Here is a 22,422-nt window from a genome sequence, read left to right on the forward strand (position 1 = left end):
CTCTCGATCTAAGTCACTTGCTTAGTCACCGCCTCAGTTTCCCCGCTCTAAAATGGGGTTAGTAATACATCCCTGAGATCATGTGCTTGTCAGCTGTGGATTTACTATACAGCTATAAAAGAAAATGTATCTTACTGAAGAGAGATTACAAGGCGTATCAGAGCCTGAAAAGTCTATATTGAAATGTTTGTTTTATTATTTGTTGCATTGTAGTAACTGAAAATACTGTTTTAAAGGAGTGTATGCAGGCATCGTATCTACATGTGTATTACTCATACACACACAAACGCACACAGTTTTTACTTACCTTTAAGCCCAACTCTAATAGAAAATGCATTTGTTTTTCCACTTTCATTTAATCCTATATATTGCCTGCTTGAAAAGCAGCAGGTTGCTCAGAAATTTTACTGCCCTCTGTGGGGTTACCCAGCTAACTCCAAGCTGGCTCCCAGGGCTCTGTGACCACATGCGCACAGCAGGACAGGTATGTTGCAGCTGACACACACTGCCCAGATCTCTCCATCACCTCTGGCTCCCATGCTGTGCCTGTCTGACAAGCCCCTGGCCCCGAGCATGACCATTGCACCACTGACGGTGTGCTTGCTTGCAATTAGATCTGTATTTCATGTATTGATGTGCAGCATCAGGGCATCCGTCTTGCTCAAGGCCCTCTGCTACACTGTGTGTTAGATAACATGGCAGCAAAGGCAGGACACACTTTTTCCTGCTCTTGGGACTGCAGCCTCGCTGCGGTGTTGTTCAAGAATGATTTTGTGGATGTGCGGCTGAAAACCAGCTATGATCCCCCCAAGCGTGGCAGTAGTATCTATCACTCTCTGTAAGTACATCCATAACAGAAATGAGACCATAATGGCTTGCCTTTGACAGGGAGCACAGACCACCTTGTATTAATGGAGTAATAAAAGCAGTCGACCCGGAATGCACTCATCTCATTGCTAGGAGCATGTAGCCCAGGTGATAAGGCTGTTGTTGCCTTAGGGAAGTTGTGCTGCATTGATGCCACGCAGTTTAAAAGCCCTACAAAACCAAGCTCTGATAATTATTAGGACACCCCAATGCTTTTGTTAGTGTCAAAATACTGCAAATGTTAGATTAGCTGACAGAAAAAGATACAGTTTGTGTATATACTGCAGCCTACAGATCCATTTGAAAGCTATACTGAATCACGTCAGCCTGGTTTTAGGCTATACAAAAACATCTTGGGATATTTTGAGTGAGCTGATTTCCAAAGATGAGGGGACATCTGTCATGCTAAGCTAGGAACACATTTTATAATGAGAAACTGCTACAGACTTTGCTTCATGAAGATGTGGATTTGTTTTAAATAAAGACGATTATATATTTATCCTGTCGATTTCTATTGTATAAGAATACTGCATTCTTTCTAACAACTCCAGCAGTTTCCATGGGACTGTTTAGAGAGGTGAGCCTAATGAAGGAGCAGATACTGTGCTGGTCTCTCTATCAGGTGAAAATCACAGACCATCATATTGCACGCTGTGGAGCACTCTTACACTAGGGGAAACTGGAGCATCTTGACCTGCTCTGCCACCAGAGCCAGGATGTTCCTGAGCCCTGAGCAAGATGCAAATGGCTGGTGTGAGGCCACTTCACGTCCTTCGTCCTTCGGTGACTCATGGCCAGGGAAGCACTGGCATCCTGCTCTAGGAAGGGTCATTCACATGCCCTGCCCTACAGGAAGGGGACACAGGGAGAGATGATGGAGCTGGGACAGCAACACGAATCACTGGACATGAAGAAAATAAACAAGGTGTTGTCAGAGCTATGGAGAGAGGGAACAAGCCACTGGCAGCCCTGCACCTGAACACGCTGCCTACAGCTCTTTGTGGAGTTTGTTCCTTGGGCTGACAGGCACAGACAACTGGTGTGCTAAGCCAGAAGAATTGAGTGTGATGGGCTCATGACAAAACTCCACTCTGGCTGTTAGTTTTATTTTTATTTATTTATTTATTTATTTGTTTAGTCTGAGTTCAGGACAGAGTGAGAAGGTAGGGAGATACACATGGCCATAATACGTTCTTTGGTTAGTCCAAGCTCTGCTACTCTCAAGCTCTGCACTTGTCCTCTCTAAGGATTCAGTTCTGTTTGTGGGAAGGCTCACTCCAATTTTCCAGGTCTTTTCTGAACTCACCACACCACTTTTTCTGAGTTACTACTAATAACAGTTAGCCACAGTACCTTACTCTGAAAACTGGTGCAGCCACAGGTTAATTAACATAGAAGAAGGCAGGTACAGGAAGGTTATGCATATTGTCAGTACCTGTCTCATGTCAATGTAATCTATATACCTGTGGCTAATGAAAGTCATTACTCTTTATGAGGCGTGTGGCCAATGCCATGTCCCTGTGGGTCAGAACTGTTGAAAACACCAGCTTGCCCTTGTTATAGAAAGTTATAAAGTGAAGATCATGGTATTTTTTTGCCTTATATAGGCACTTGGAAGCAAGAAAGTTCAGCAGAAATCTTCATACCCACATAACCATGTCAAGAGATGAACCTGGCAGAAGGAAGAAAAGTTCCTCGGTGGTCAGCTTCTGAGAATGGAATTGGAAAACACAGAGCAGGGAAGGCAAAGCAGCACAGAGTCCTACAGACCCTGACTTTTTGACTTGGGCATTTTGTTCTTTATCCGGTGTTTCCCAGAAGCACGTACTGAGGACTTCTGCAGTGTGTCCTCTGAAGCACAGAGTGATCCTGGGGTCGAGGCAAAAAGTTAACTCTGACAGTAAAACTGCCTCATGAGGTTATGAGAGGAATTCTGCAGGTTATATACTACTGTAACAACAAACTCGTTATTGCTATTATTTTTGGAGGGAACTCTTGTAGAAGAGAAAGCAAGCTTCGAACAGCTCTGTAAAAGTACAAACTGGCTCCATCTTCAGGTGGCAGATGAGGTGACAGACACGCTAGGGTTGGGAAAGCAGATTGCAAGCAGAGCAAGAATCTGCTCCTCAGCCCTGCACTGAAGACTTGCTCACTAAAAGTAAATCTCCACTCTTTTACAGCTTCTCTTTCAAAAAATAAAGATTATTGAGTATGTGATGGTTCTGTGCATATGGACCTTTGGGGCGGAAGGAATTACTAGTCCTTTTCCCCCTTGGTTTTCCTGGAAGGTGGCCCTTCAGCCTAGCTTAAAAAGGTCAAGATTCCCATGTGTGATCTGCAGTAAGGCCACAAACAAACTGATGACCAGGGCATGAGAAGTATGTAGGTTTGGCTTAAATGCAGAATAAATAGCTCCATATCTGAGCTGGGATGGTTGTCGGTGGTTCTTGGTGTTGGTGCTGATGGCCCATGACTGCTACCCTTTCCCTTCCCTTTCTGCATCAAACTAGATCATCAGGGTGCCAGAGCCCAACAGGGTAACTAAAGGGCCTGGGATGTTCACCTGTACACGCTATAGTTTCTCAGTACTAAGGCATGAACAAGTGCGGAGGAATAAATATTAATGTGCTTCATGCATGTGTGCACATGGATACTCTTTTGTGTGACGCCTAGAGGTGCTCAAAACCGCTGTCCTGAACAACGAGTTTTGATTCTTTTACAAAATCCCTACTTTGCCAACCCCTGCGACGATACCTTTTCCTTCCCTTGGAGGCCCAGGACTCCAGCTACGTGTGTGTCACTTCTGCACAGTCCTGTTTCCCTTCAGCCAGGCACGACAAGAGCTCCAGCCGTGCAGGGCTGATTGGCTGCAGCAGCTCCACGTTTGGCGTGGGCTCCCTCCTCCTGTCCCTGCTGCAGCTCTGCTTTTGCAGAAGTCAGGAGTTCCCATTGTTCATGGCCACTGGAAAGGGCAGCGGCGACCTGGACACGAAGGCTCTGCTTCTATTCCAGCTTTAAGAAAACAGACACGGGCACTGTTTTTCTCATGCCGCTGGATGTGCTACAGCCTTCTGGGATGAGGTTTTTCCTCCAGTATGCTGGCTGTTTTTTTGCTTTTTTCTCTACTGGGTTTTTGATAGCATCTACCTGGACAGACTGCTGGATGGTGAATGCTGATGATTCCCTGGAGGTAAGATCTTCTGGAGGACCTGATCTCCAAATCAAATGTGTCCTAGGGAGAGCATGGCATCATTGCTCCACTCTCATTTACATTTCCTCCGTTGGGCTGGATGAAAGTGGATGAAAATGAAACAAATGACTCTGGCAAGAGCAGGAGAAAAGTGGTCATTTTGTGTAATTCTCTCTGCCAGGCTCTGCTCTCAGGAAAAGTCTAGAGGCTCCAGATTTAAAGGTGCACGAACTGGAGCATGTTACCCAGCATCTCCAGCCTGCACAGATATTTTGGAGATGTTTCTAGTTCTGTAGGTCAGGCTTCTTGGTGAAGAAGTCCAACATGTACATCTGTGCTCTGCAAGCATTTTTCTTAACAGCCATTGAGCTCTAGGGCTAGCAGAAATGTATGGGGACCATGGGGACCACTGTCAGATCCAGCACTCGAAAATATTTTCTTGAACTTGTGCAGATATTAGCACTTTCATGTTAGAGAAGGGTTTTGGCAGAAGTAAACTGCAAGAAACAAAGGGGCAAAATGGCACATACATGTAAACTGTGCCCCAGACTCCAGACCCCAAACCATCCCTATTTCACCAGGACTCAGTACTGCAGTTTTCTTCCCCGAGCAGGCAGCATTTTCTGCATGTTGAAGGGCTACAGGGCCACAGCATGGAAATCTGCTCTCTGGAAAACTGGGTGCTTTGTGCCGAGAAGGTGAAACATCTCCCAGGACAGAGAGTTTGGCTGAATATATCAGGAGGAAACTTTCTATCTGCAGCCTAGCTCAGGAAACCAGAGGAGCTCCTCTGCATTCAGTGACGGTAATGCAATGTTCAGCTGTTTGAAGGAAGCACAGTTGAAAGGGCATAACAGGCTCAAGGCTGCTGACTTGAGAGGAATTGCCAGTGAACCCCAGCAGGAAAAAGAGTGTGGACCCTCTGGTGCTGGCTGGGATATTGCTCTTCATTTATCATCCTAATTTGGGAGTTATTTTAGATTAATTTCAGGAAACCATGTGAATCATTTGGGATCAGCTGAGGATATCAGTATGCTCAGAAAAGCCAAATGGATCCCAAATTAGGCATCATTTCCAAGCAAAACGGAGGAGGGATACCCAATCCTGAATAAAGTGAGTCCGGGAAAGAACAGAGCCTGATACCCCAAGGCTCTGTAACCTTGTCTTCTTGGCACAAAGGCACCTGTGCTGGGCTGTCCCTAAGTGCTCCATTAACACCCAGTGTGGTTATTAGCAGCCACCACTCTCACATTCCTGCTCTGAGTGTGAATACTAAATACTGGAGCAAAGTGCCCCCAGCCTTAATACCTGACCAAATGACCGCCCTAATGGCCCTAATGACTCATTGCCTCTTGCAATATGGGAACGCAGGGAAACTGTCCATGGCCAGAAAGGCCTGGAGTGCACAATAACTCCTCTTTTCAGCTAGGAAAAGGGTTATTCAGACAACTTTCGACTTCAGGAGAAAGCACCTCCATCCTCCTGCACGGAAATCCCCCTTGCCTTTGACCTTGGCCTCCAGCATCTCATCTCCACTGCAGGGCTCAGGATCCAGCAAGATGCAGCAGCACAGAGCTGGGCCCAAGCTTTTGCACTCACTGCGAGCATCAAGGCAAGCCTGGGTCAAGTTTTGCAGTGGTTTGTACTGGAAAAAGCCATAAGCTGCTTCCCAGCGAGCACTGTTGTGTACACTCAGTCCCTCCCTGTTGCAGACGGATTAAAAGTATCACCACCACTGTTAGACGCTGCCTGGTTCACTCTCGTGCTAGGCTCATCATCACTGTGTGCTGGCACCTTTTACAGTGCGGTAAAACACTGTGACTAATGTCTCTCACACGTTCGTCTTCTGTGCTTTCCCCAGAAGGGTAAGCGTGTGCTTGTTCTGTCATTTTTTATATTAGAATTGTTTTAGTAGTAATTATACATCCTGCATAGGATATGATTATATATATTACAGTCATTATGCAGTTTATGTTTTACATGCATACTTGTGTTAGGGAAAGCAGGTCGTGGCGATGAGTTTTGTAATCAGAGTGGGAGATGAGGAGTTCTGGCTGGGATGTGCAGCTCCTTGGGGAGTCCTTGGCTGGGCCTGGGGAAGCTGGAGCAGATTTGCTACGAGAAGAAAGAGGCAATGGGGTGCTACCAAAATGGTGCATGGCTCTGGCCATGGGATGACAGCATCAGTGCCGTGTCCCCATAATGGCCCCAGGTGGCCCTGACCCCTCTGTTTGCAGCAGCAAGTTTCCATGTGCCGTGTGTGTGCCTGCCCAAAGGCAGATGCCCAAGGCTAGCTCAGGAGCAGACTAACAACCATAAGGACAAACAGCACACAAAGCAGAGGGGAGAAAGGGATGGCCAAGGAAGTTAAGAAACTGATAACAAATTCTGGAATAGTTCGGCCATGGCTCAGGCCAGCCAGAGGGTCCCCTCTCTGACATCTGCTCCCATCACTCCTGCATCAGGCAATGAAACTTTTATCCCTGGCTGTGCATGTGCTGCAGAGTTCCTTGGTTTTTCCCATTGTCTGTGCTAGCAAGAGTAGGTGACAGGTGGCACATTCCAAGAATAAAAAAAAATTCATCATATATTTTTTTTCCAGTCTGGGAAGGGGGTAGGTTCACAAGCTAGATCATGATGAATTTTTTACCTCTAAGACCTGCCTCTGTTTTACTTGGAAGCAAATGAAGCCTGGAATGTTGTTAGCCTCTTTTTAAATAATTTAGATGAGGATGCTCCTTGTAAGATTTAAAAAACAATACTAATGTGAGCAAGTGAGGAAGTACATGAGAGTAGTAGCTGAATATAGAGTAGTATGAATAAGCCTACGGAGATTTGAGATGAATGTGAAATGGTATAAACACAAGTGGAACAAAATGCAGTTTAATAAAAATATGTTAATTTCAAGCACGGCACAAATGCTGATGAATTAAGACCGAAGAGGGGGTGCAGCTGTATTGAGGGCCACAGTAAAAGCTTATGCCTATGCAAATTGTTTAACGTGAAACTGTTCTCTTGAAAAATAAGAATCAGTGAAAACAGTTTTTTTTTTTCTGCATTGCTCGTCATTTTGTGATATTTTTCATTTGGCTTGCCCCCAAATTCTGAGAAATTGTAAGTAGTTTTCATCTTCACAAAACGAAACATGTAGATTATTTTCATTAAAACTTGAATGACAACTTTTTGCCAGCCTGAAATAGTGAATCATTTTTAGTCACCTTTAATCCACCGTGCAGTATCACGGAGAGCTTGTACAATTTGTACGCTGTGCTGTGAAGAAAGTACTGTGGCTGGCTACAGGTTTCAATACATCGTGGATTAGACTTTATTAAGCAGCTGAGACGTGTTATTATCTGCTTTGCGATTTACAAAGCATAGGAAAAATGAATTTTTTACATCACCCAAACCAGCACGGTTCCTGTCCCCTTTGTGAGACCCATTCACCCCAAATTTTTCTTTCCACTAGCAGCAGCAGGGTGCCCCTGGCAGCAGCGGGGGCAGGCTGGAGCCCAAAGCTGCACCCACATTATCTCCGCTCCTTTTATGAGCAATCCCAGGAATGTTTTAGAGGTGCTCGTTGCTGTATTTGCATTGGTAATGAAAATGCCTCCCATATTAAAGCGATTTATGAAAGGCTGGGCTGGGAATGCTATCTAAGGCTTCGGCAGGACAGAAAGGATGAGCCATGATGCTACTGCAAGGTCTGCGAAGTCTGGATGTCTCGGCGATGAGTGGCCGGGCGCATGCGGTCCCACAGCCAGCAGTGCAGTGGGAGCCCCAGGGCCAGGATCAGCACCAGCTGCCCCTGCTTTTCCAGACAGTGTTCAGGGCTGAGTCACTTGGGGCAGCCCTTCAGAAACATCTGGGAAGGGGCTCACCCCTTGCTCTGCAGCAAAACACTCCCGTATTGCGCTGGGGCCAGCTCTCCTGGTGTGAGGCTTGTCCCCATGAGTCACGAGCGGCTCCGTCCTCCTGAGCCTTCTCCGCAGGAAGGTGGTGGAAAGGGAGTGTGATGGCAAACTCATGGGTCGTCTGGTCCACAGCCCTGCCCAGCTCAGCCTGGGCAAGCAGCTGGCAAGGAGACAGCAAACCTGCTCTTGGTTACCTCCAACCAGCCACCCCCAGCTTCTCCCAGAAATTCCCTTCAGAATTTTTATCCTTCCCAAAATGATGGTTTTGTGCCCCAATGTCTCATCTGAATCTCTTTCATTCTAATTTAAAACCATGAGCAGGGACACAGAAAACCTTGCCCTTTCTCCCCATCCTGCTCCTTTTTCAGTTCTTCATACTAAACAAGTCCAGCTAGACATTGACATAACTGGACCAGGGTTCCTGCTGAACTGCCTAGCTGCCCACCTACTGCGTTGGTGGGTATAGTAATTTATGGTTTTTTTTCTCCTCTTAACCTGTAGGTGAGTACAAAATGCCGTGGCCTGTGGTGGGAATGTGTCACAAATGTTTTTGATGGGATCCAAACTTGTGATGAGTACGACTCCATCTTCGCTGAGCACCCTGGTACGTAAGAGATAAAGGTACTTCCATGAGCAGTGGGGAGACCTGAGTGAAGAACAGGGAGACAAAAAGAGCAGATAATTTGGTGTACCCATGTATTGCAGCCATATTTCTTTTCTCAGTTGGGTATTACTCCCAGGGGAAGCTGGAGAAAGCTTCACTCCAGGAAAAAAACGTTCCCACAGGACCTGACCCCATTACCCACCCACACGGCCATTCCTCACGCACTAGAATGATCTGCTTCTGTTCTGCAGTGAAGCTGGTGCTGACCCGAGCCATGATGATCACAGCAGATATCCTGGCAGGATTTGGATTTCTCTTCCTTGTCCTGGGACTGGATTGTGTGAAATTCCTTCCGGACGAGCCACTCATCAAGCTGCGCATCTGCCAGGTGTCTGGAGTTACCTTGCTCATCGCAGGTATTCCTCCACATCACCCCTGCCCTGCACAACACCCTTTAGCAAGAGGGGGAAGCTTTAAAGCCTTCCCTTATTTGGGGACAGGAGTTGGTGATTTTCTAGAGGGTAAACACAGGGGAAGGATGTTTATTTGCTTTTTTTTTGTGCAATATAGCTTCCACTATTCACCACCTGCCCCTAGCAGCAAATAGCTGAGTTTATCTGCTTTCATTTCATTTATTGGCCAGATGCCTTGGCTGCTGTGTTGACTGACTTCCATTTACTGCTGGTTTGCCGTGAGGAACTCAGTGTTGTTGATAGGGCAAAGAGGCAGAATTGCTGAAGGACTAGAAATGCCCTGGCACCCTGGTTTGGTTCCTTGCTCTGCCACAGATTGTGTGACCTTGGGCAAGTCACTTAGCCCCAAATCTCTGCAGTTGATTTGTAATAAAAGGATAATAGCACAGCTCTCCTTCCCAGGTGATAAATACCTGGCTGACCTAGGTGGTTTGCTGTTACAGCCAGTGGGAGGTTTTTAAATACAAAAATAAATAGACAGCTGACTAGGTACCAAATCATTTCATTTGACTTTTTGCCAATATTAACCATCTACCTCTACTTTAGCATCTGCAGATTTAACATGCAACTCACCCCAGCTACTGGGAGCACATGTACTTTGGGAGTACTTTGGGAGGTTCTTCATCCTCCATGTACTTCCCAAAGTTGACCGTTACAGTTCAGAAAGTCAAAGGAGGTTAGAAAATAAAAATCTCAAAGCAACTTTACAACAAGCTGATAAAATGAGAAAGGAGAAGCTTTATGCCTTTTAATGCAAAACACTGAGTGCTACCAACTGGAGCTAATGGTGACTGTGGCCACAAGGTGCAAACACTGCCTGAAAGGGCTCAGGTTGACATCAGTAGGGACAATGGTAAATCAGCCAAAGTGACTGGGCTGAGACAGAGCAGGGGACAAAACTTCATGTCCAAGAAAGTTCTTCCCATCCTAAAGTCTGCTCCAGAAGAGAGCAGGCTGTAGCTCAAAATTCTGTGTTTGTGGTCTCTTTGAGATCACTGCGGCCTGTGTGGGAGCTCCGTGTGGCACCTCCCTCCTGTCCTGCAGGTCTCCCAGGCATTACTGGCTCGGTGTGGTACGCCGTTGACGTCTACGTGGAGCGTTCCTCTCTGGTCTTCCACAATGTGTTTCTGGGCATCCAGTACAAGTTTGGCTGGTCCTGCTGGCTCGGCATGGCGGGGTCACTTGGCTGTTTCTTGTCCGGGGCCCTGCTCACCTGCTGCATGTACCTCTTCAGAGGTGAGGAGCTCTTTTAGGGCTGAAACGCACCTAAGAGACGGAGATGTTTCTCAGGGCCTGCTATAGGCACATGGCATTGGGAATGTCCTTCAGGTATGTCCTTCAGGATGGTTGCTCATCCCCAGTTGCAGCATCTTCAGCTGTAAAATGGGAATAGTGCTATTTCAGCAGCACTATAAAGCACATCAAGGGCTTTGGGTGGGAGCTGAGGTGTAAGTATGACATAAAATGTGTTATTACATCATATCTTTGAGTGCTTCTTTCTCTGTATTTCAAGGCTTTACAAGCTGAAAGTCACCAAGCCCTTGTTAGCAGATCCTATTTCTCTCCTCACAGAGACCAGCTCTGGAAGGCTTCACTCTGCTTACTCCTTGAGAAAAGGCTATTCCTCAGCTGGGACAATTGTAACCAACGTGCACTTGCCATCCTCACAAACAGCTACTGCCAAAATGTATGCCATGGACACGAGAGTGTGAGGAGGAGGCAAACACACCAGAAAGAGCTCCACTCCAGTGGGTTGTGCAAGGACCTGAGCTCCTGTGGTTGTGGCATAGAAGAAAAGTTGAATTTTGAGGATGTACTGTGTGTTACAATATTTGCATTATGAGAACTTCACAAAAATTTCCTTCAAGAAAGTAATCTCCACGAAGACTTTGCTTTAGGGATTCCAGCTTTCTCGAGTACTGGGGCTGCTTGCATAAGCACAGACTGAAATAGCCAACACAAAATCTTCCAGCTTTTGGCTCATCTCTATCAGTGCAAGTGAAATAAATCAGCTGCTCCTGAAGTCAGCCACCAGTGTTCAGTGTGAAGATCCCCACACTGCAAGATGGATCTGCTCCCTGTCTGGCAATGTGTTGAAAGAACGTACAAAGCAGAAAATACAGGCTCCTGTGGAGAGAGGGACTGATCATCTGGCAAACATCTGGGCCCTGTGCAGCCAGCACGGGGGATGCTGCTCCTGAAGGCAGCTGGGGAGCTCAACAGAAGATAAAGAGCTGTGTTAAATGCCTGGCCACATTTTTTGGCCCATAAACCCCTGCACTGAGGAAACACTGCAAATTCAGGTGCATTCTTTCCTGTAAAATATAGACTTTCTCTGTAGGTGCTAAAATGTACATTAGGGATTTGCTAGATTCACTGAGATCTGGAAATTGCCAGCTTCTTTCTGCTTAGTAAAAGTTTTGCCTGGACAGACGGTGAGTGAAGATCCAAGACCTGGCCTTGTGTATGGCAATGAATCTATGCCAGCTAGGAAGCAGGATAAAGGATTGTAAAAACTTCTGTCTCTTTCCATCAAATGGGTATTTAAATCCAGTTCAGGACTGCTGTCCCCTGCTGCAATCCAGGCTGCCTTCAGCACATTCCCTAAGGATGGGTGCAAAAGCACTAACAACCCTTCGATGCCTCTGAAGGAAAAAGAACTTGAGACATGGTTTTCTTAGGTTTGGTAGGAACTGCTCAAATCCAGTCTTTTCTGCCATGAGCACCACTTCATTTGGTGATGGGCACCAGAGAGTGAGAAAAGGCCCTCAGCACAGAGAGGTACCTGCCCAGGGGTGGTGGAGAAACATCAGCGGAGTTTCATTAGGGGTGTGCGCACCCTTGGGAACTGAGGGCCCACCAGACACAGGCTTCCTCCACTGACCACTTGGTGGACTGGAAGGAAAAACTCCTTCCTCTGATACAAAGTGAAGCCTGATGGCCAGAGGCAGATGGGATGGAGTGGGTTGAATCCCTCTGAGAACCCCTACAATGGAAGATGAGGGGGAAGAGAGGGAGTCCTCTCATGGGTTATCCATGGGTTATCTTTTTTTTCTGGGAAATTTTGTTTCTTGTTTAGAAGAGGAGGAACAGTCTGGGATCACCTGCTAATGCAGGTGTACTGGCAGATCTCAGACCATTGATTTCTCCTGTTCTTTTTCTGGGGTATGCTGTAGCTGGGGAGACTTCTGGGCCTTTGTCCTGATGGTCTTCAGCTTGTTTTAGGATGCCAGGAAGTGTTTTGTGACTTGCAACACATGGGTCACAACAAGTGGTCATTCAGTAGACATTTTGGGATTAAATGTTTAAGCTCTGGTCAAGGGTAAATATAGAGGACTGATCTTATTTTTTCCTCCAGCCTTGTGCTCCTCCAGGGGTACCAATAAGGCATATGCATACCCCAAATACTGTCTTAAATCACGGTGCACATTCCTCAAATATACATGTACACAGAGATTGTTGCATAAACATTCACAAGATTTTCTTTTCTTCAGTAAAGATGTGGAATAAGGGTTAATTCTGTTCTTCCTGTGCCATACAGTAGCTTTTGAGGATCTACGTCCTGCACAAGAGGGCTAAGAAAAGGTCACGGCAGCCCTTATGTTTTCTGGGTTAATGTTTTGTAACCATTCCAGTGCTGCATTGGTTCATTCAAATCCCACTGACACTCCATCTGATGTTTTGCACAGTTGTTAATATTTAATTGTTGATTCACTGATTGATTGAACTCTGATTTCATGACTGCAGTGTGCAGTCTTCATTAGCTTGTCATGATGCCACGATGCCAATCTATTTTTGTGTGGTCATTTACTCATTTGCAACAAACCCCCCAGAAAATACATAGGTCTTCCTTTCTCTTTCAAAATCACAACCAGTTGCCAAGACTAAAGACATTGCAGGTGAGATCAGGTATTAATGTGTTTTCTTTAGTTCTTCCAAATTCCTATCTGCAGCCTACTCAGCTCATGGGAGGAATGGGGCTGGATATGACAACAGACTGCCCTTTCCTTCCTAATGGCCACTGGTGGTTCACAAGAGTCTATTCAGCTGCACTTTCCAGCTGAGGCCCAACATTTAATCCTTCGATTCCAACAGGTTTTTAGCCTTCTCCCACTTTTCACTGACTCCTAAGGAGCATTTTTGCCTATTGGGGCATTTAGTCCACTTCAGTTTCCTTGTTTAGTTTATGAGGCCACAGAAAGAGCTGGGAACTGAGCCAAGACCTCCCCTTCTTCCTCCCTGACATCTCCTCAACCGCGTGTCTCCTCGACCCTGGGGCTCCCCATTGCACTCCCTACTCACATCACGCAGCCCAGCGCAGCCTGCCAGGACTCCAGCAGGCTGCAGGTTACGGAAATGAGCAATGTCTTGTAGGTAAGCTCTTTGCAAAGCTCATTTCATACCCTACAAATAGGTATTGATTTCCCGTTTTGATTTATGCAAGCAAGAAAGAGGCCATAAAACGATGACATCTTCAGTAGCTGTCCTTCTCTGCCTACAGCATTTCGTCCTCTCGCCATCTCAATGAGCCTTGTTCACAAGGGCTCTTACCCTAGCTCTAATGAGGACTCACTCTTCTGTCCTTGTAAACGAACATCTCATGCAGGTACACGGATATGTTCCAAAATATGGATTTCCCTACTTTTTGCACGCATTGCAATGTGATTTTTTTGTGTGTGAATTCAGTAGATCTCAACAATTATTTTAATTAGATAAGAATGCTACTTCAAAATTCTGTTTTCCTTACAGATTGTCATCTTTTTGAGATAAAATAAATGCAGTTGCCATTGAGTGTCAGCTTCCTCTAACACCACTTCCAAGTTTCACCCAGAAAGGAGTTTTGCCCTAATTCCTGGGAGGGAAATCTCTGCTCTATTGACAGGAAACCAGCCCCTGGGACAGTGGGGTGGATTCCAGAGGCTGCCTGGACCTTTGCCATTACCTGCAGATGCCAGACCCCAGTGCACATCAGTAGCAGCAGCTCTTTGAGAGCTGACAGACTTTGTCACTCAGCACATCTACTTCTAGTTGTTTTTTTAAACTTGCAAAGAGAGAAAAATAAAATTCCACCAAGAAAACTAGGCTTTTTCTCTCAGCTGGGGCTGGAACCCCACAGCTTGCTCTTCTGCAGCTTTTAACTATTGTGGACAAGCAATTAATGACTGAAATATTCTGCCCAAACACTGCTACAGGGAGCAGAGGACAATCTTGTCCGTGTAGCTATTGGATTCCTGCTGTAAGATGCCTTTGAGCAAGAAAGGAAAGAGCCAGAACTGTCCTATCTAGTGACCCAGAGAGAGAGAGAGCATCTTCCCACAGCCTCATCCTCTTCCTTACACAAAAGCCTTCAGATGACAATCAAAATAATAACAATAAAAAACACAGCAGATTAAAGAATATTTCTATTTTTTCACGTCTTTTGTTTGCAGCCCTCCTGGCAGCCTTGGCCAACCCCCCGTTATGACTCAGCTGCCTTTCTTTTTGCTCTGTTTTGCCTGAGAGCCAGTTTATGACTTTGTTATTCAGCTGTTGATGTGTGGAGGTGAAAGTCCAGGCCTGCACCTCCCCACGTTCCCTTTGTCTTTTGCTTCCAGATGGTCACCAAGCAATTATCTCCTCTGCTCTGCTCCCGTTTCCCCCTGTCAAGGCTTGCTGATGAGTTCACTCACAAATACTCCTGCCTTCCAGAGTTCTCCGGGCTTTTATAGAGCAGTTTGCTATTTCCTCTCAAAGTCAATGGGAAATAGAAATTACAAAATGGGTGGAAGTCAGAGGGTCACAGCAGAACAAGTGCATTTCCAAAACAGACCCAGCTCCTAAGGTGAGGAATTGTAAAGAAATGGCTCATCTTTCCTCATAACTCTGGAAACATCGGCCAAACTGCAGCAACTGACCTTGTTAAGGGCTGAGTGCTTACAAAAGCAGAAGATGCCAAGCAAAGCTGCTGCTGTTGTAAGGATGGGAACAGGGGACTGGAAAAACCTCGCCCACTGTGCTGGAACACCGGGGAGTAGGGGAGCGGGCAGGTAGAGGCAGCTTTTGTGGGGCAATGTGTGGTTGGTGGGGCCATCCCAGCTACATTGTCTGAAGGAAAGAACTCATCCCTTTCTCCATTTGCATGGTAAGGAAGCCAAGGACCAGGACGAGTCTTCATGAACTAGGCTGCCTTGCCCACTGAGCCATCAGTGTCCCCCCGCCCCCCCCAGGGGGCTCTCCTTCCTCACCCCAAACCAGCAGCAAGATGGGTTTACACCAAAAGCCCACCAGCTTGCCCCAAAACAATCCCACATGGACCCTTTTTGGAGATGGCTCCTGGTCTTCTGCAGATGTTGGAATTCCCCAGGGCTCCCGGTGTGTTACACAAGTACGGCAGTGCACGTGCAGGTGTTCCATGCTGGTGGCTGCAGCTGGAGCCTGACTTTGTGACAACTACTACTTCACTTTACTGTAAGCCACTTGCTGTGGTTTTGATTTAATTATTTTGTTTCCTTTTAAATAATTAAAGTGCCTCGAAGATGAAGCAGAATGCACTTGAATGCATGCTAGTAGCGCAGGAACACAAACCTGCTCCTGGGAATGTTTCTGCAAGAGCAGCAGCCGCCTCGGAGCACTGCTGAAAGTCTCGCTTGCCCTCTGTTGGGTGGCTGGGGAAGGATTTACCACCTCGGAAACACATGCTGCATGCTGGACCTTGTGAAAGAGGGACTCAGAGTGATGGAGGCACCGCAACCAGATCAGTCCTTGCTTGTTAGCCTCTCCAGTCATCTGATTAGAAGGTGACATTCAGTGAAATTAGAGGTGGCAATATATTTAGAGCCGAGCAATTAATAAGCGGGAGACAGCAGTGTTTTATGCAGCATGTAATGCAGACAGCCTGTGGAGTTCACTTCCACGAAAGGGTCACTGGAGCAAATGCCGGGTGGAGGTTGGAAGGAAGTGGTGGCTGATTTAATGCCCACGAGCAGGCTGCGCAAGCTGAAGTGACAAACATAATCAAATCTCATGCTTCAGGGCATAAATTGAAGGGGTTGAGTGGTGGAAGCAGTTATGTATGTAAGAGGTCTGATCCCGAGAGGTGCTAATCACCTGCAATTCTCACTAAGTTCAGCAAGCGAAAGGAGACTCAGGAACTGCTCGACTTCTCCGCTGGCTGACTCCGTACTTGCTAATTTTCCTTATTAATAAACCCTGCAATATTTCAGCCTGCTGGCACAAACATTCATTTTGCTACAGTAACATTTATTTCCTTTCACACAAGCGTCAAACATTAAAGCTGCTTCTAAAATAAGATTTTATGGAGATAATTTGTGGTGGTGCTGGCAGAGAATTTGTCTCTCAAAATATGCTATTATTCTTTATCTAGCTAAGGTACTTATATAGCCTCATTATGAGAATATGTGAGCACTTCATAACCTTTACTGGATTTATCTTCCCAGTTTCCTTCCTGAGCAGGGGAACTCATACCACCCCCACTCTACAGGTGGGGAGCTGCTCTACCAGGCAGGCTGTGGGCTTCAATTTATCTTTTGTGGTGCCTAAGATGGACCCAAGTGCCCACTTCAACATAGAGCTCGCAGTTCCTTGGGCACATAGTGCACGGCACTAGGTGTGACATTTGCGGAGGTGGCTCATAATGCAGCCCCTGGCTCTTTTCGGTGAGAGAGCAGAGGAAGAGAGGTCAGGCTGACCCCAGGCTTCAGTGGCCAGCTTGTGAAAAACAAAGGAAATCTTCTTTCCTCTGGAATCCAGCTAAGGGGGAAATTCTACATCTTTTCTCTGCAATTTGAGAAGTAGGCAGACCATGCCTCCCAGGAATAGCTCAGGTAGAGCTGATCCCAATTGAGTATAAGGCAGTCTGGATGGCTTCTTGAAGTCTCTCCCCATCCCGTCCGCAATGCTCACTTCAAAGAAAATGACAGTCTTTATCCTCATAATTTTCTGTAACCGAGCACCAAATCTCTGACCCCGTAATTCCTGTGTGTGGGGAGTGGCTTTGTGGGTCCTGGGCCATACAAGGTCTGCAGGCATGCTAGGGCAAGAGTAGTGAATTGGGGGCAGTCACCATGAAATTAAGAACAGCTCAAGTGAGCAAACTTGGTTTTTTTGTGTGTTTTGTAGCCTGCTCCCGCTGCCAAGATTGTCCCTATAACCTCCAGCCCTTGCTTTCCTTCTTCTGGCCTTAAATTCCCTGCTTTTTGGATTAGAAAAATCTGATACGCTGTGCTAAATATTTTAAATGTGGCAAATGATCCTTCATCGCAGAGTGGCATGATTGCATTACAATGTATTAGAACGTCATGACTTTGCCAGAGGGTGTTTGCTGGCACTGTTCCGAGTGAAGGAGGCAGCCCAAGCTTGAGAAGTAACTATCGAGTCATTTATCAACATCCAGTCCTAAAATACATGGGGTTGCACCAGCTTGAGCAGCCTTCAAGAGAGAAACCCTCAACACAGACAGACCTTTGAGGGAGTTTCTCAAAATTAAGTCGTATCAAAATGTCAATCTGAACCCCTGTGACAGATTCAACACATGCTTTTGGTATTTATTCTCTTGCATTTTGGCTCCCCTTTTAGGTTCAAATGAAATATGTGCTGCTTTTCAGTCTTTTGGGCAACCTGTGGAGAGAGCTGATCTGCTCCCACACTACTGCAGCATCATGGAGGGTCTCCGATGAACCAAGTGGGATCGCAGAAAGCTAACGCGTGGTGTCTAGAGCTTGTTTTCCTTCATGATATCCTCATAGGATGGAGGCAACTCAGTTCCCCCAAGGCTGAACCGCGGGGCAGGAGGAGAGGACGTCTCCATGTTCACACAGGGGTTCGGAGATCCGGAGAATGGGCACTGAGGGGCTTCACTCGCTGGGGAAAGAGCAAAGCCGAAACTGTAGCGCAGACAGTGAAGAGCAGGCGTGGGGGTGAGCTGGGGAGGAGCTGCCAAACCACTCGGGAACAAGAAAGGCATGGATGTAATTTTTAAATCACAAAACCTCTCGCCACAAACTCCAGATGCAAGAAGTGAGAACAGAGGAATTTGGGTGGGTTTGGGTGGGTCCTCCCTGTGGAGACATTGTTCATGGCCACCCAGAAAGCAGGCCGTACTTCCTCTGGGAAGGGCTCAATGCTACCTAATGACAGAATTAGCTTTATTCTTCCTGGGGGGCTGTTGTCTAGCCCAGCCTGCTGGCAGTACTCCAGGTCAGCACTGGGTGCTGCACACAGTCATTATAGTCCTGTCCTCAAAATTCTGGGTGTTTCTGGGGGAACGCTGAGGGCAGCTTCTGCGATGAGTAACATCCACCAAGACGGCCTCCTGACAGACGCCAGGGTGCATCAGCCAGCCCAGCTGCCTGCTGGGGTGGCTCAGGTAGGCCGGTGTGGTCTTGCCTGAGTGAGAAATTCAGGTGATGTGTTGGAAAGGGCTGCCTGACCCCTGAGTACGTTGGGCCGCCAAGTGCTCTGACACCGAGGAGGAGGCCCCACACCCCTCCAAGTGTCAGTGTGGCCAAGTCTAGAAGGCACCTTCGGGACATATGGACACACAGAGACAACCGCAGCCCGGCTCCCACTCAAGCCTGGCCACCTCTCACTGGGTTTTGGATGGGACCCGTGGGACCTTGCAGAGGGCAGGGAGAGGACTAACCGCAGAAAGCATCCGAGCTGCTGAGCGCGAAGACGGCCAGGGTGCGTGGGTGAGCGAGGCAGCTCCGCCGCTTCAGCCAGCACTGCAGGCAGCAGCAGATCCCGCAGGACAGGAGCAAGGCCAGGAAAAACAACATCAGGAACCTGAGGCAGAGGCAGCAGGGGAGGAACAGAGCCATCACCATCTGCAGGCAGCACCAACAGATGGCCGCCTGTCTTCAAATTAACATATTCATTAATGTATTTTGCAAATGGCCGTTAAACGTTGCGGTTTCCCCATCAGCGTGCTGGACATGATCAAAGTCCTGGGAAACCAATGTCTCAGTGCTGAGTGCTGCCTCGAAATTCTAGCATTTCTCTCTGAAATCATTCATCAGGTTTGCCCAGCTCAGTTGTCAGCGTACAGTGAGGATATGGATTAATGATTCCCATTAGTCAGTAAAGACAGAACACAGGGACAGCCCAGGAGCAATGATCTCCAACTATCAGTCTCTCTTAATGCCTTTCTCTCCATATATCCATCAAAGAATATTATTTGCCAGTTTTCCCTCTAAAACAGAGCTGAGCTGAAACTTACCACACATACCAGCTGCTAAAGTTTTCATCGCCCTGCCCAAGGCACCTAACAAGGGAGAAATAAGAGGAAGCTTCAGTCCAGCGAGTGGGGACCAGATTGGCTCCAGCACACGTCTATCAGCATAAAGAAAAGCATCATTGGTAACTACATGATTGAGAAGTTTTCCTCCATCAAGGGAACCTGATCGTAAGTTTCTCTGTTTAGATAGGAGCAGATGCAGACTTTGTACAAAGCAGCGTGCAACTGGTTTGCCTTACAACACCAGCACCCGCCACCAGTGTTTTTGCTGAAAACCCAGAGGAACAAACAGCTGCCAGCTTCCCGTTCCCCTTTTGGAAGAAAAACCAGGCAGCCAGTTCCTGAAAGCCCGGTGTGGGAGCAGCCACGGCCGCCTGCCCGTCCCTGGCTGGCAGTGTGAAGGAAACCGGAGAGACACACTCACCTCTCACCAGGCTCACAGTCGGACTCGGAGCCTGCTAACTGAAAACACACGTAAATCAGAGAGGGCAAGTTGTGCTTTCTGTTATTGTTGCTTTGTTTTAAGCCAATATAATTACTGATCTTGTCCTGGAGAGGAAGAGCAACAGAGGTGCTGGCTCCTGCACGGATGAAAACCGCTGCTCTCTCCAGGGACTGCTGTCTGTGTACTTGTGCTCTGAGCTAGCCCCTATTGAAATCAGCAGATAATCTCCCTGACAGCTCAATAAATTCAATAGTTAGCAGATGAAAGCTAAGCCAAGGGGGAAGCATTTCATTTTATGTGAAAAGAGAAGGCTGAGAGCAGGGAGACACAAGCAGGTATCAGAGACCTGTTCACAGAGCTGGACTTTACTCTTCAGAAATGTCTTCTGAAGAATTTCCCATGACTAATTCTTGGTTTGTAGCTATTTTCCAGAGGTTAATTGTGAACATAGCTGTAAATTGGAGTTGTTTTGACTGAACATGTGCTGTACCCAGCGTTTTTCTGTTTTTGGATAGTAGTAGTGCATCATTCCCAGAGTCAGGTTTCAGGTATGTGTATTTGCAATCGCAAATATGTGAACCTGAAACTTGTTCTTCAGGTCTATTTCCTACCCTCCATTAAAGCAAGTTTACTTTTGCAAGCCTTGTTGATCTTAGCCTCAGTTTCGTATTATCTGGGCAAAAAGTAATCGGAGTGGTTCATCAACAAGATCGAATCAAATTTGTTAGAATTTTTGGACAACTCACATTAAATGTGTTTTAACACTTACCCAACATTGCTACAAAAATCAAGTTATAGAATTGCAATAACACCAGGAAACAGAATAAGCAAGATGGAAGAATGCAGATGCATTTCTTGGAGAAAACTATTAACATAAGTCATGCATCATTACTTTACTTTGGATTTCCTTCTCTGTATACCCAAAAGATACAGAGATTTCAGACTTTGAGTGAAACTAGAAAGCTCTATCAAGTATTAGAAATTCGTATCAAATATGTATATTAATACAATATCTCTTATTAACAGGACTTCTTGTGTCTCTGTAAACCACAACAAATTACTCCATAAATCTCTATTATCTGTCTGATCCTGTGCACACTGCTTTTTGGTTTAATGGGGGCAGGATCAGTCCCTAGTTTCACCAGAAGGCTTTAGGTATAACTCTTTCCTTATCTATGAAATTTCATGAGCAGTTGAAACTAGAATGAGGAATAGGGAAAAAGACAGAAGCTTCAAAATGAACTCTTTCAGACGTGTCCTTTGAAAATTGAGCTAATTTGCCATGTCACACATGTACCCTGGTGCAGAATATTTAAGACTTTTTTTGCACTTCAACTGATTATTAGAATAACAGGTCAAAACCAGACAGCCGATTGCTGTGATTACGCGTGCCCTGAGTATTCTTCATGGCTGAATGAGAACCTCTGGGCTCTCCTTCATCATTCTTCAAACTACTTCAGCCCAGCTACCACTGCATGGTTAAGCTGCAGCAAAGAACATCTGCTCTGAGGCTGTAATCCATCAATGCAGCCAAACACCCACCCTTGCTGGAAGACTCACGCTCTTCCATTTCAACAGCCATAGATAGAATAAAAGATTAAGGCAGTCATGCTTTCATTGCCCCTTAGCTGGAACTGTTGTGAATATTAAACCCTCCCCAAATTTACCAGGTCCTCAAAAAAAAAAAAATGTTGATTAAATTCTATAAAAGCTGAATCTTTCTCCCACCTCCAAATCCCTAAAATCCCAGTGAAGGGTTTGGTTACCTGGAAGAAGGTAAAACACAGGACCCCGGCTTCTGTGATCCATGAAGTGAAACACAAAGCTCTGGGTCTCTGCATCACTAACTGGAGAAATGCGGGAAGAGCTGTGTTTGCAGCACTGTTTTACCTACGCAATTGGGAGCTTTAAAAACTTCTCTGCACGTTTAGCCACACAGCATGCTACCCAATGGCTTCCCACCCTTTGGAAATTACAACTAACCAGGGAACGAACTCAGGTTTGCATGGACACACTCAAACAGCTGCTACAAGTTAAATGAACATTAGCCTAAGGTCAGCACTTTGCAGGTGTTTCAGCATTTTCATAGCTGTTCACAAACTCCTGTTGCTGAATTTCAGTTCCATATTAACCCGCACTGCTATTTAACAGGACCAGCTACAAATAAAGGATCACTGGAGGCCATACTTTGAGGCTGTGCTTTCATTAGGCATTGCCTTCAGCTGCAATTCTGACATTGCAGGAAAAGTATCTCTGCCTCCAGCCACCTCCATGCCTCGTGCCTCCGGCCTCAAACACGTGCATCAGGGATGAAGGAAACCCTTCCCAGCCTGAGGCCACCTCCACCAGCACCACCACTGCTGCACACAGCTGCCAGGGGTTGATTGGAGAAGAAAATGCATCAAAAAAAGACACATCCCAAGTAGTTTTCATAAGGGACACCAAATTTTGCTGCAAGCACTGGTTTAATCCCAACTGATAGCTATGCCCAGATGATGAAGCTAAAACTGGGGTGGAAGACCACTTGCACCATAACTCTGATCACCACAAAGTGGGGATGATCTCAGTGTGTTTGGCAGTCAGTAATAGATTGTCACAGAAGTTTACAGCCCTTGGCAGAGATGCATCATTAGCTACGGTTCTTCCAGGTTTAACACAAAGGGTGTTGCTGTGAATATGTTTAGCCGTCGCTCCAGAA

General features: G+C 46.5%; 2 protein-coding genes across 5 annotated transcripts; one reads left to right on the forward strand and one right to left on the reverse strand.

Moving 5' to 3' along the window:
- The first annotated feature begins 1,822 nt into the window (after positions 1 to 1,822).
- Positions 1,823 to 12,372, forward strand: CLDN16 (claudin 16). 3 transcript variants are annotated; one of them, XM_080604484.1, is made up of 5 exons: positions 1,823 to 4,057; positions 8,470 to 8,572; positions 8,692 to 8,988; positions 10,090 to 10,281; positions 10,618 to 12,372. In XM_080604484.1, exons 1-5 carry the CDS (start codon positions 3,914 to 3,916, stop codon positions 10,755 to 10,757), a joined length of 876 nt encoding a protein of 291 aa, XP_080460610.1. In that variant the 5' UTR covers positions 1,823 to 3,913; the 3' UTR covers positions 10,758 to 12,372. The 3 variants fall into 3 exon arrangements, with proteins under 3 accessions (XP_080460610.1, XP_080460611.1, XP_080460612.1); XM_080604485.1 differs by having other exon boundaries at positions 8,824 to 8,988; XM_080604486.1 differs by lacking the exon at positions 10,090 to 10,281.
- Positions 12,373 to 15,465: 3,093 nt separating this feature from the next.
- On the reverse strand, positions 15,466 to 21,844 carry TMEM207 (transmembrane protein 207). 2 transcript variants are annotated; one of them, XM_080604415.1, is made up of 5 exons: positions 21,491 to 21,844; positions 19,704 to 19,741; positions 19,271 to 19,306; positions 18,686 to 18,828; positions 15,466 to 17,904 (listed from the first exon to the last, which is right to left on the reverse strand). In XM_080604415.1, exons 1-5 carry the CDS (start codon positions 21,563 to 21,565, stop codon positions 17,756 to 17,758), a joined length of 441 nt encoding a protein of 146 aa, XP_080460541.1. In that variant the 5' UTR covers positions 21,566 to 21,844; the 3' UTR covers positions 15,466 to 17,755. The 2 variants fall into 2 exon arrangements, with proteins under 2 accessions (XP_080460541.1, XP_080460540.1); XM_080604414.1 differs by having other exon boundaries at positions 19,262 to 19,306.
- Between the last annotated feature and the right edge of the window lie 578 nt (positions 21,845 to 22,422).

Source organism: Anser brachyrhynchus (assembly GCF_964034855.1).
Source record: "Anser brachyrhynchus genome assembly, chromosome: 9".
Taxonomy (NCBI): Eukaryota; Metazoa; Chordata; class Aves; order Anseriformes; family Anatidae; genus Anser; species Anser brachyrhynchus.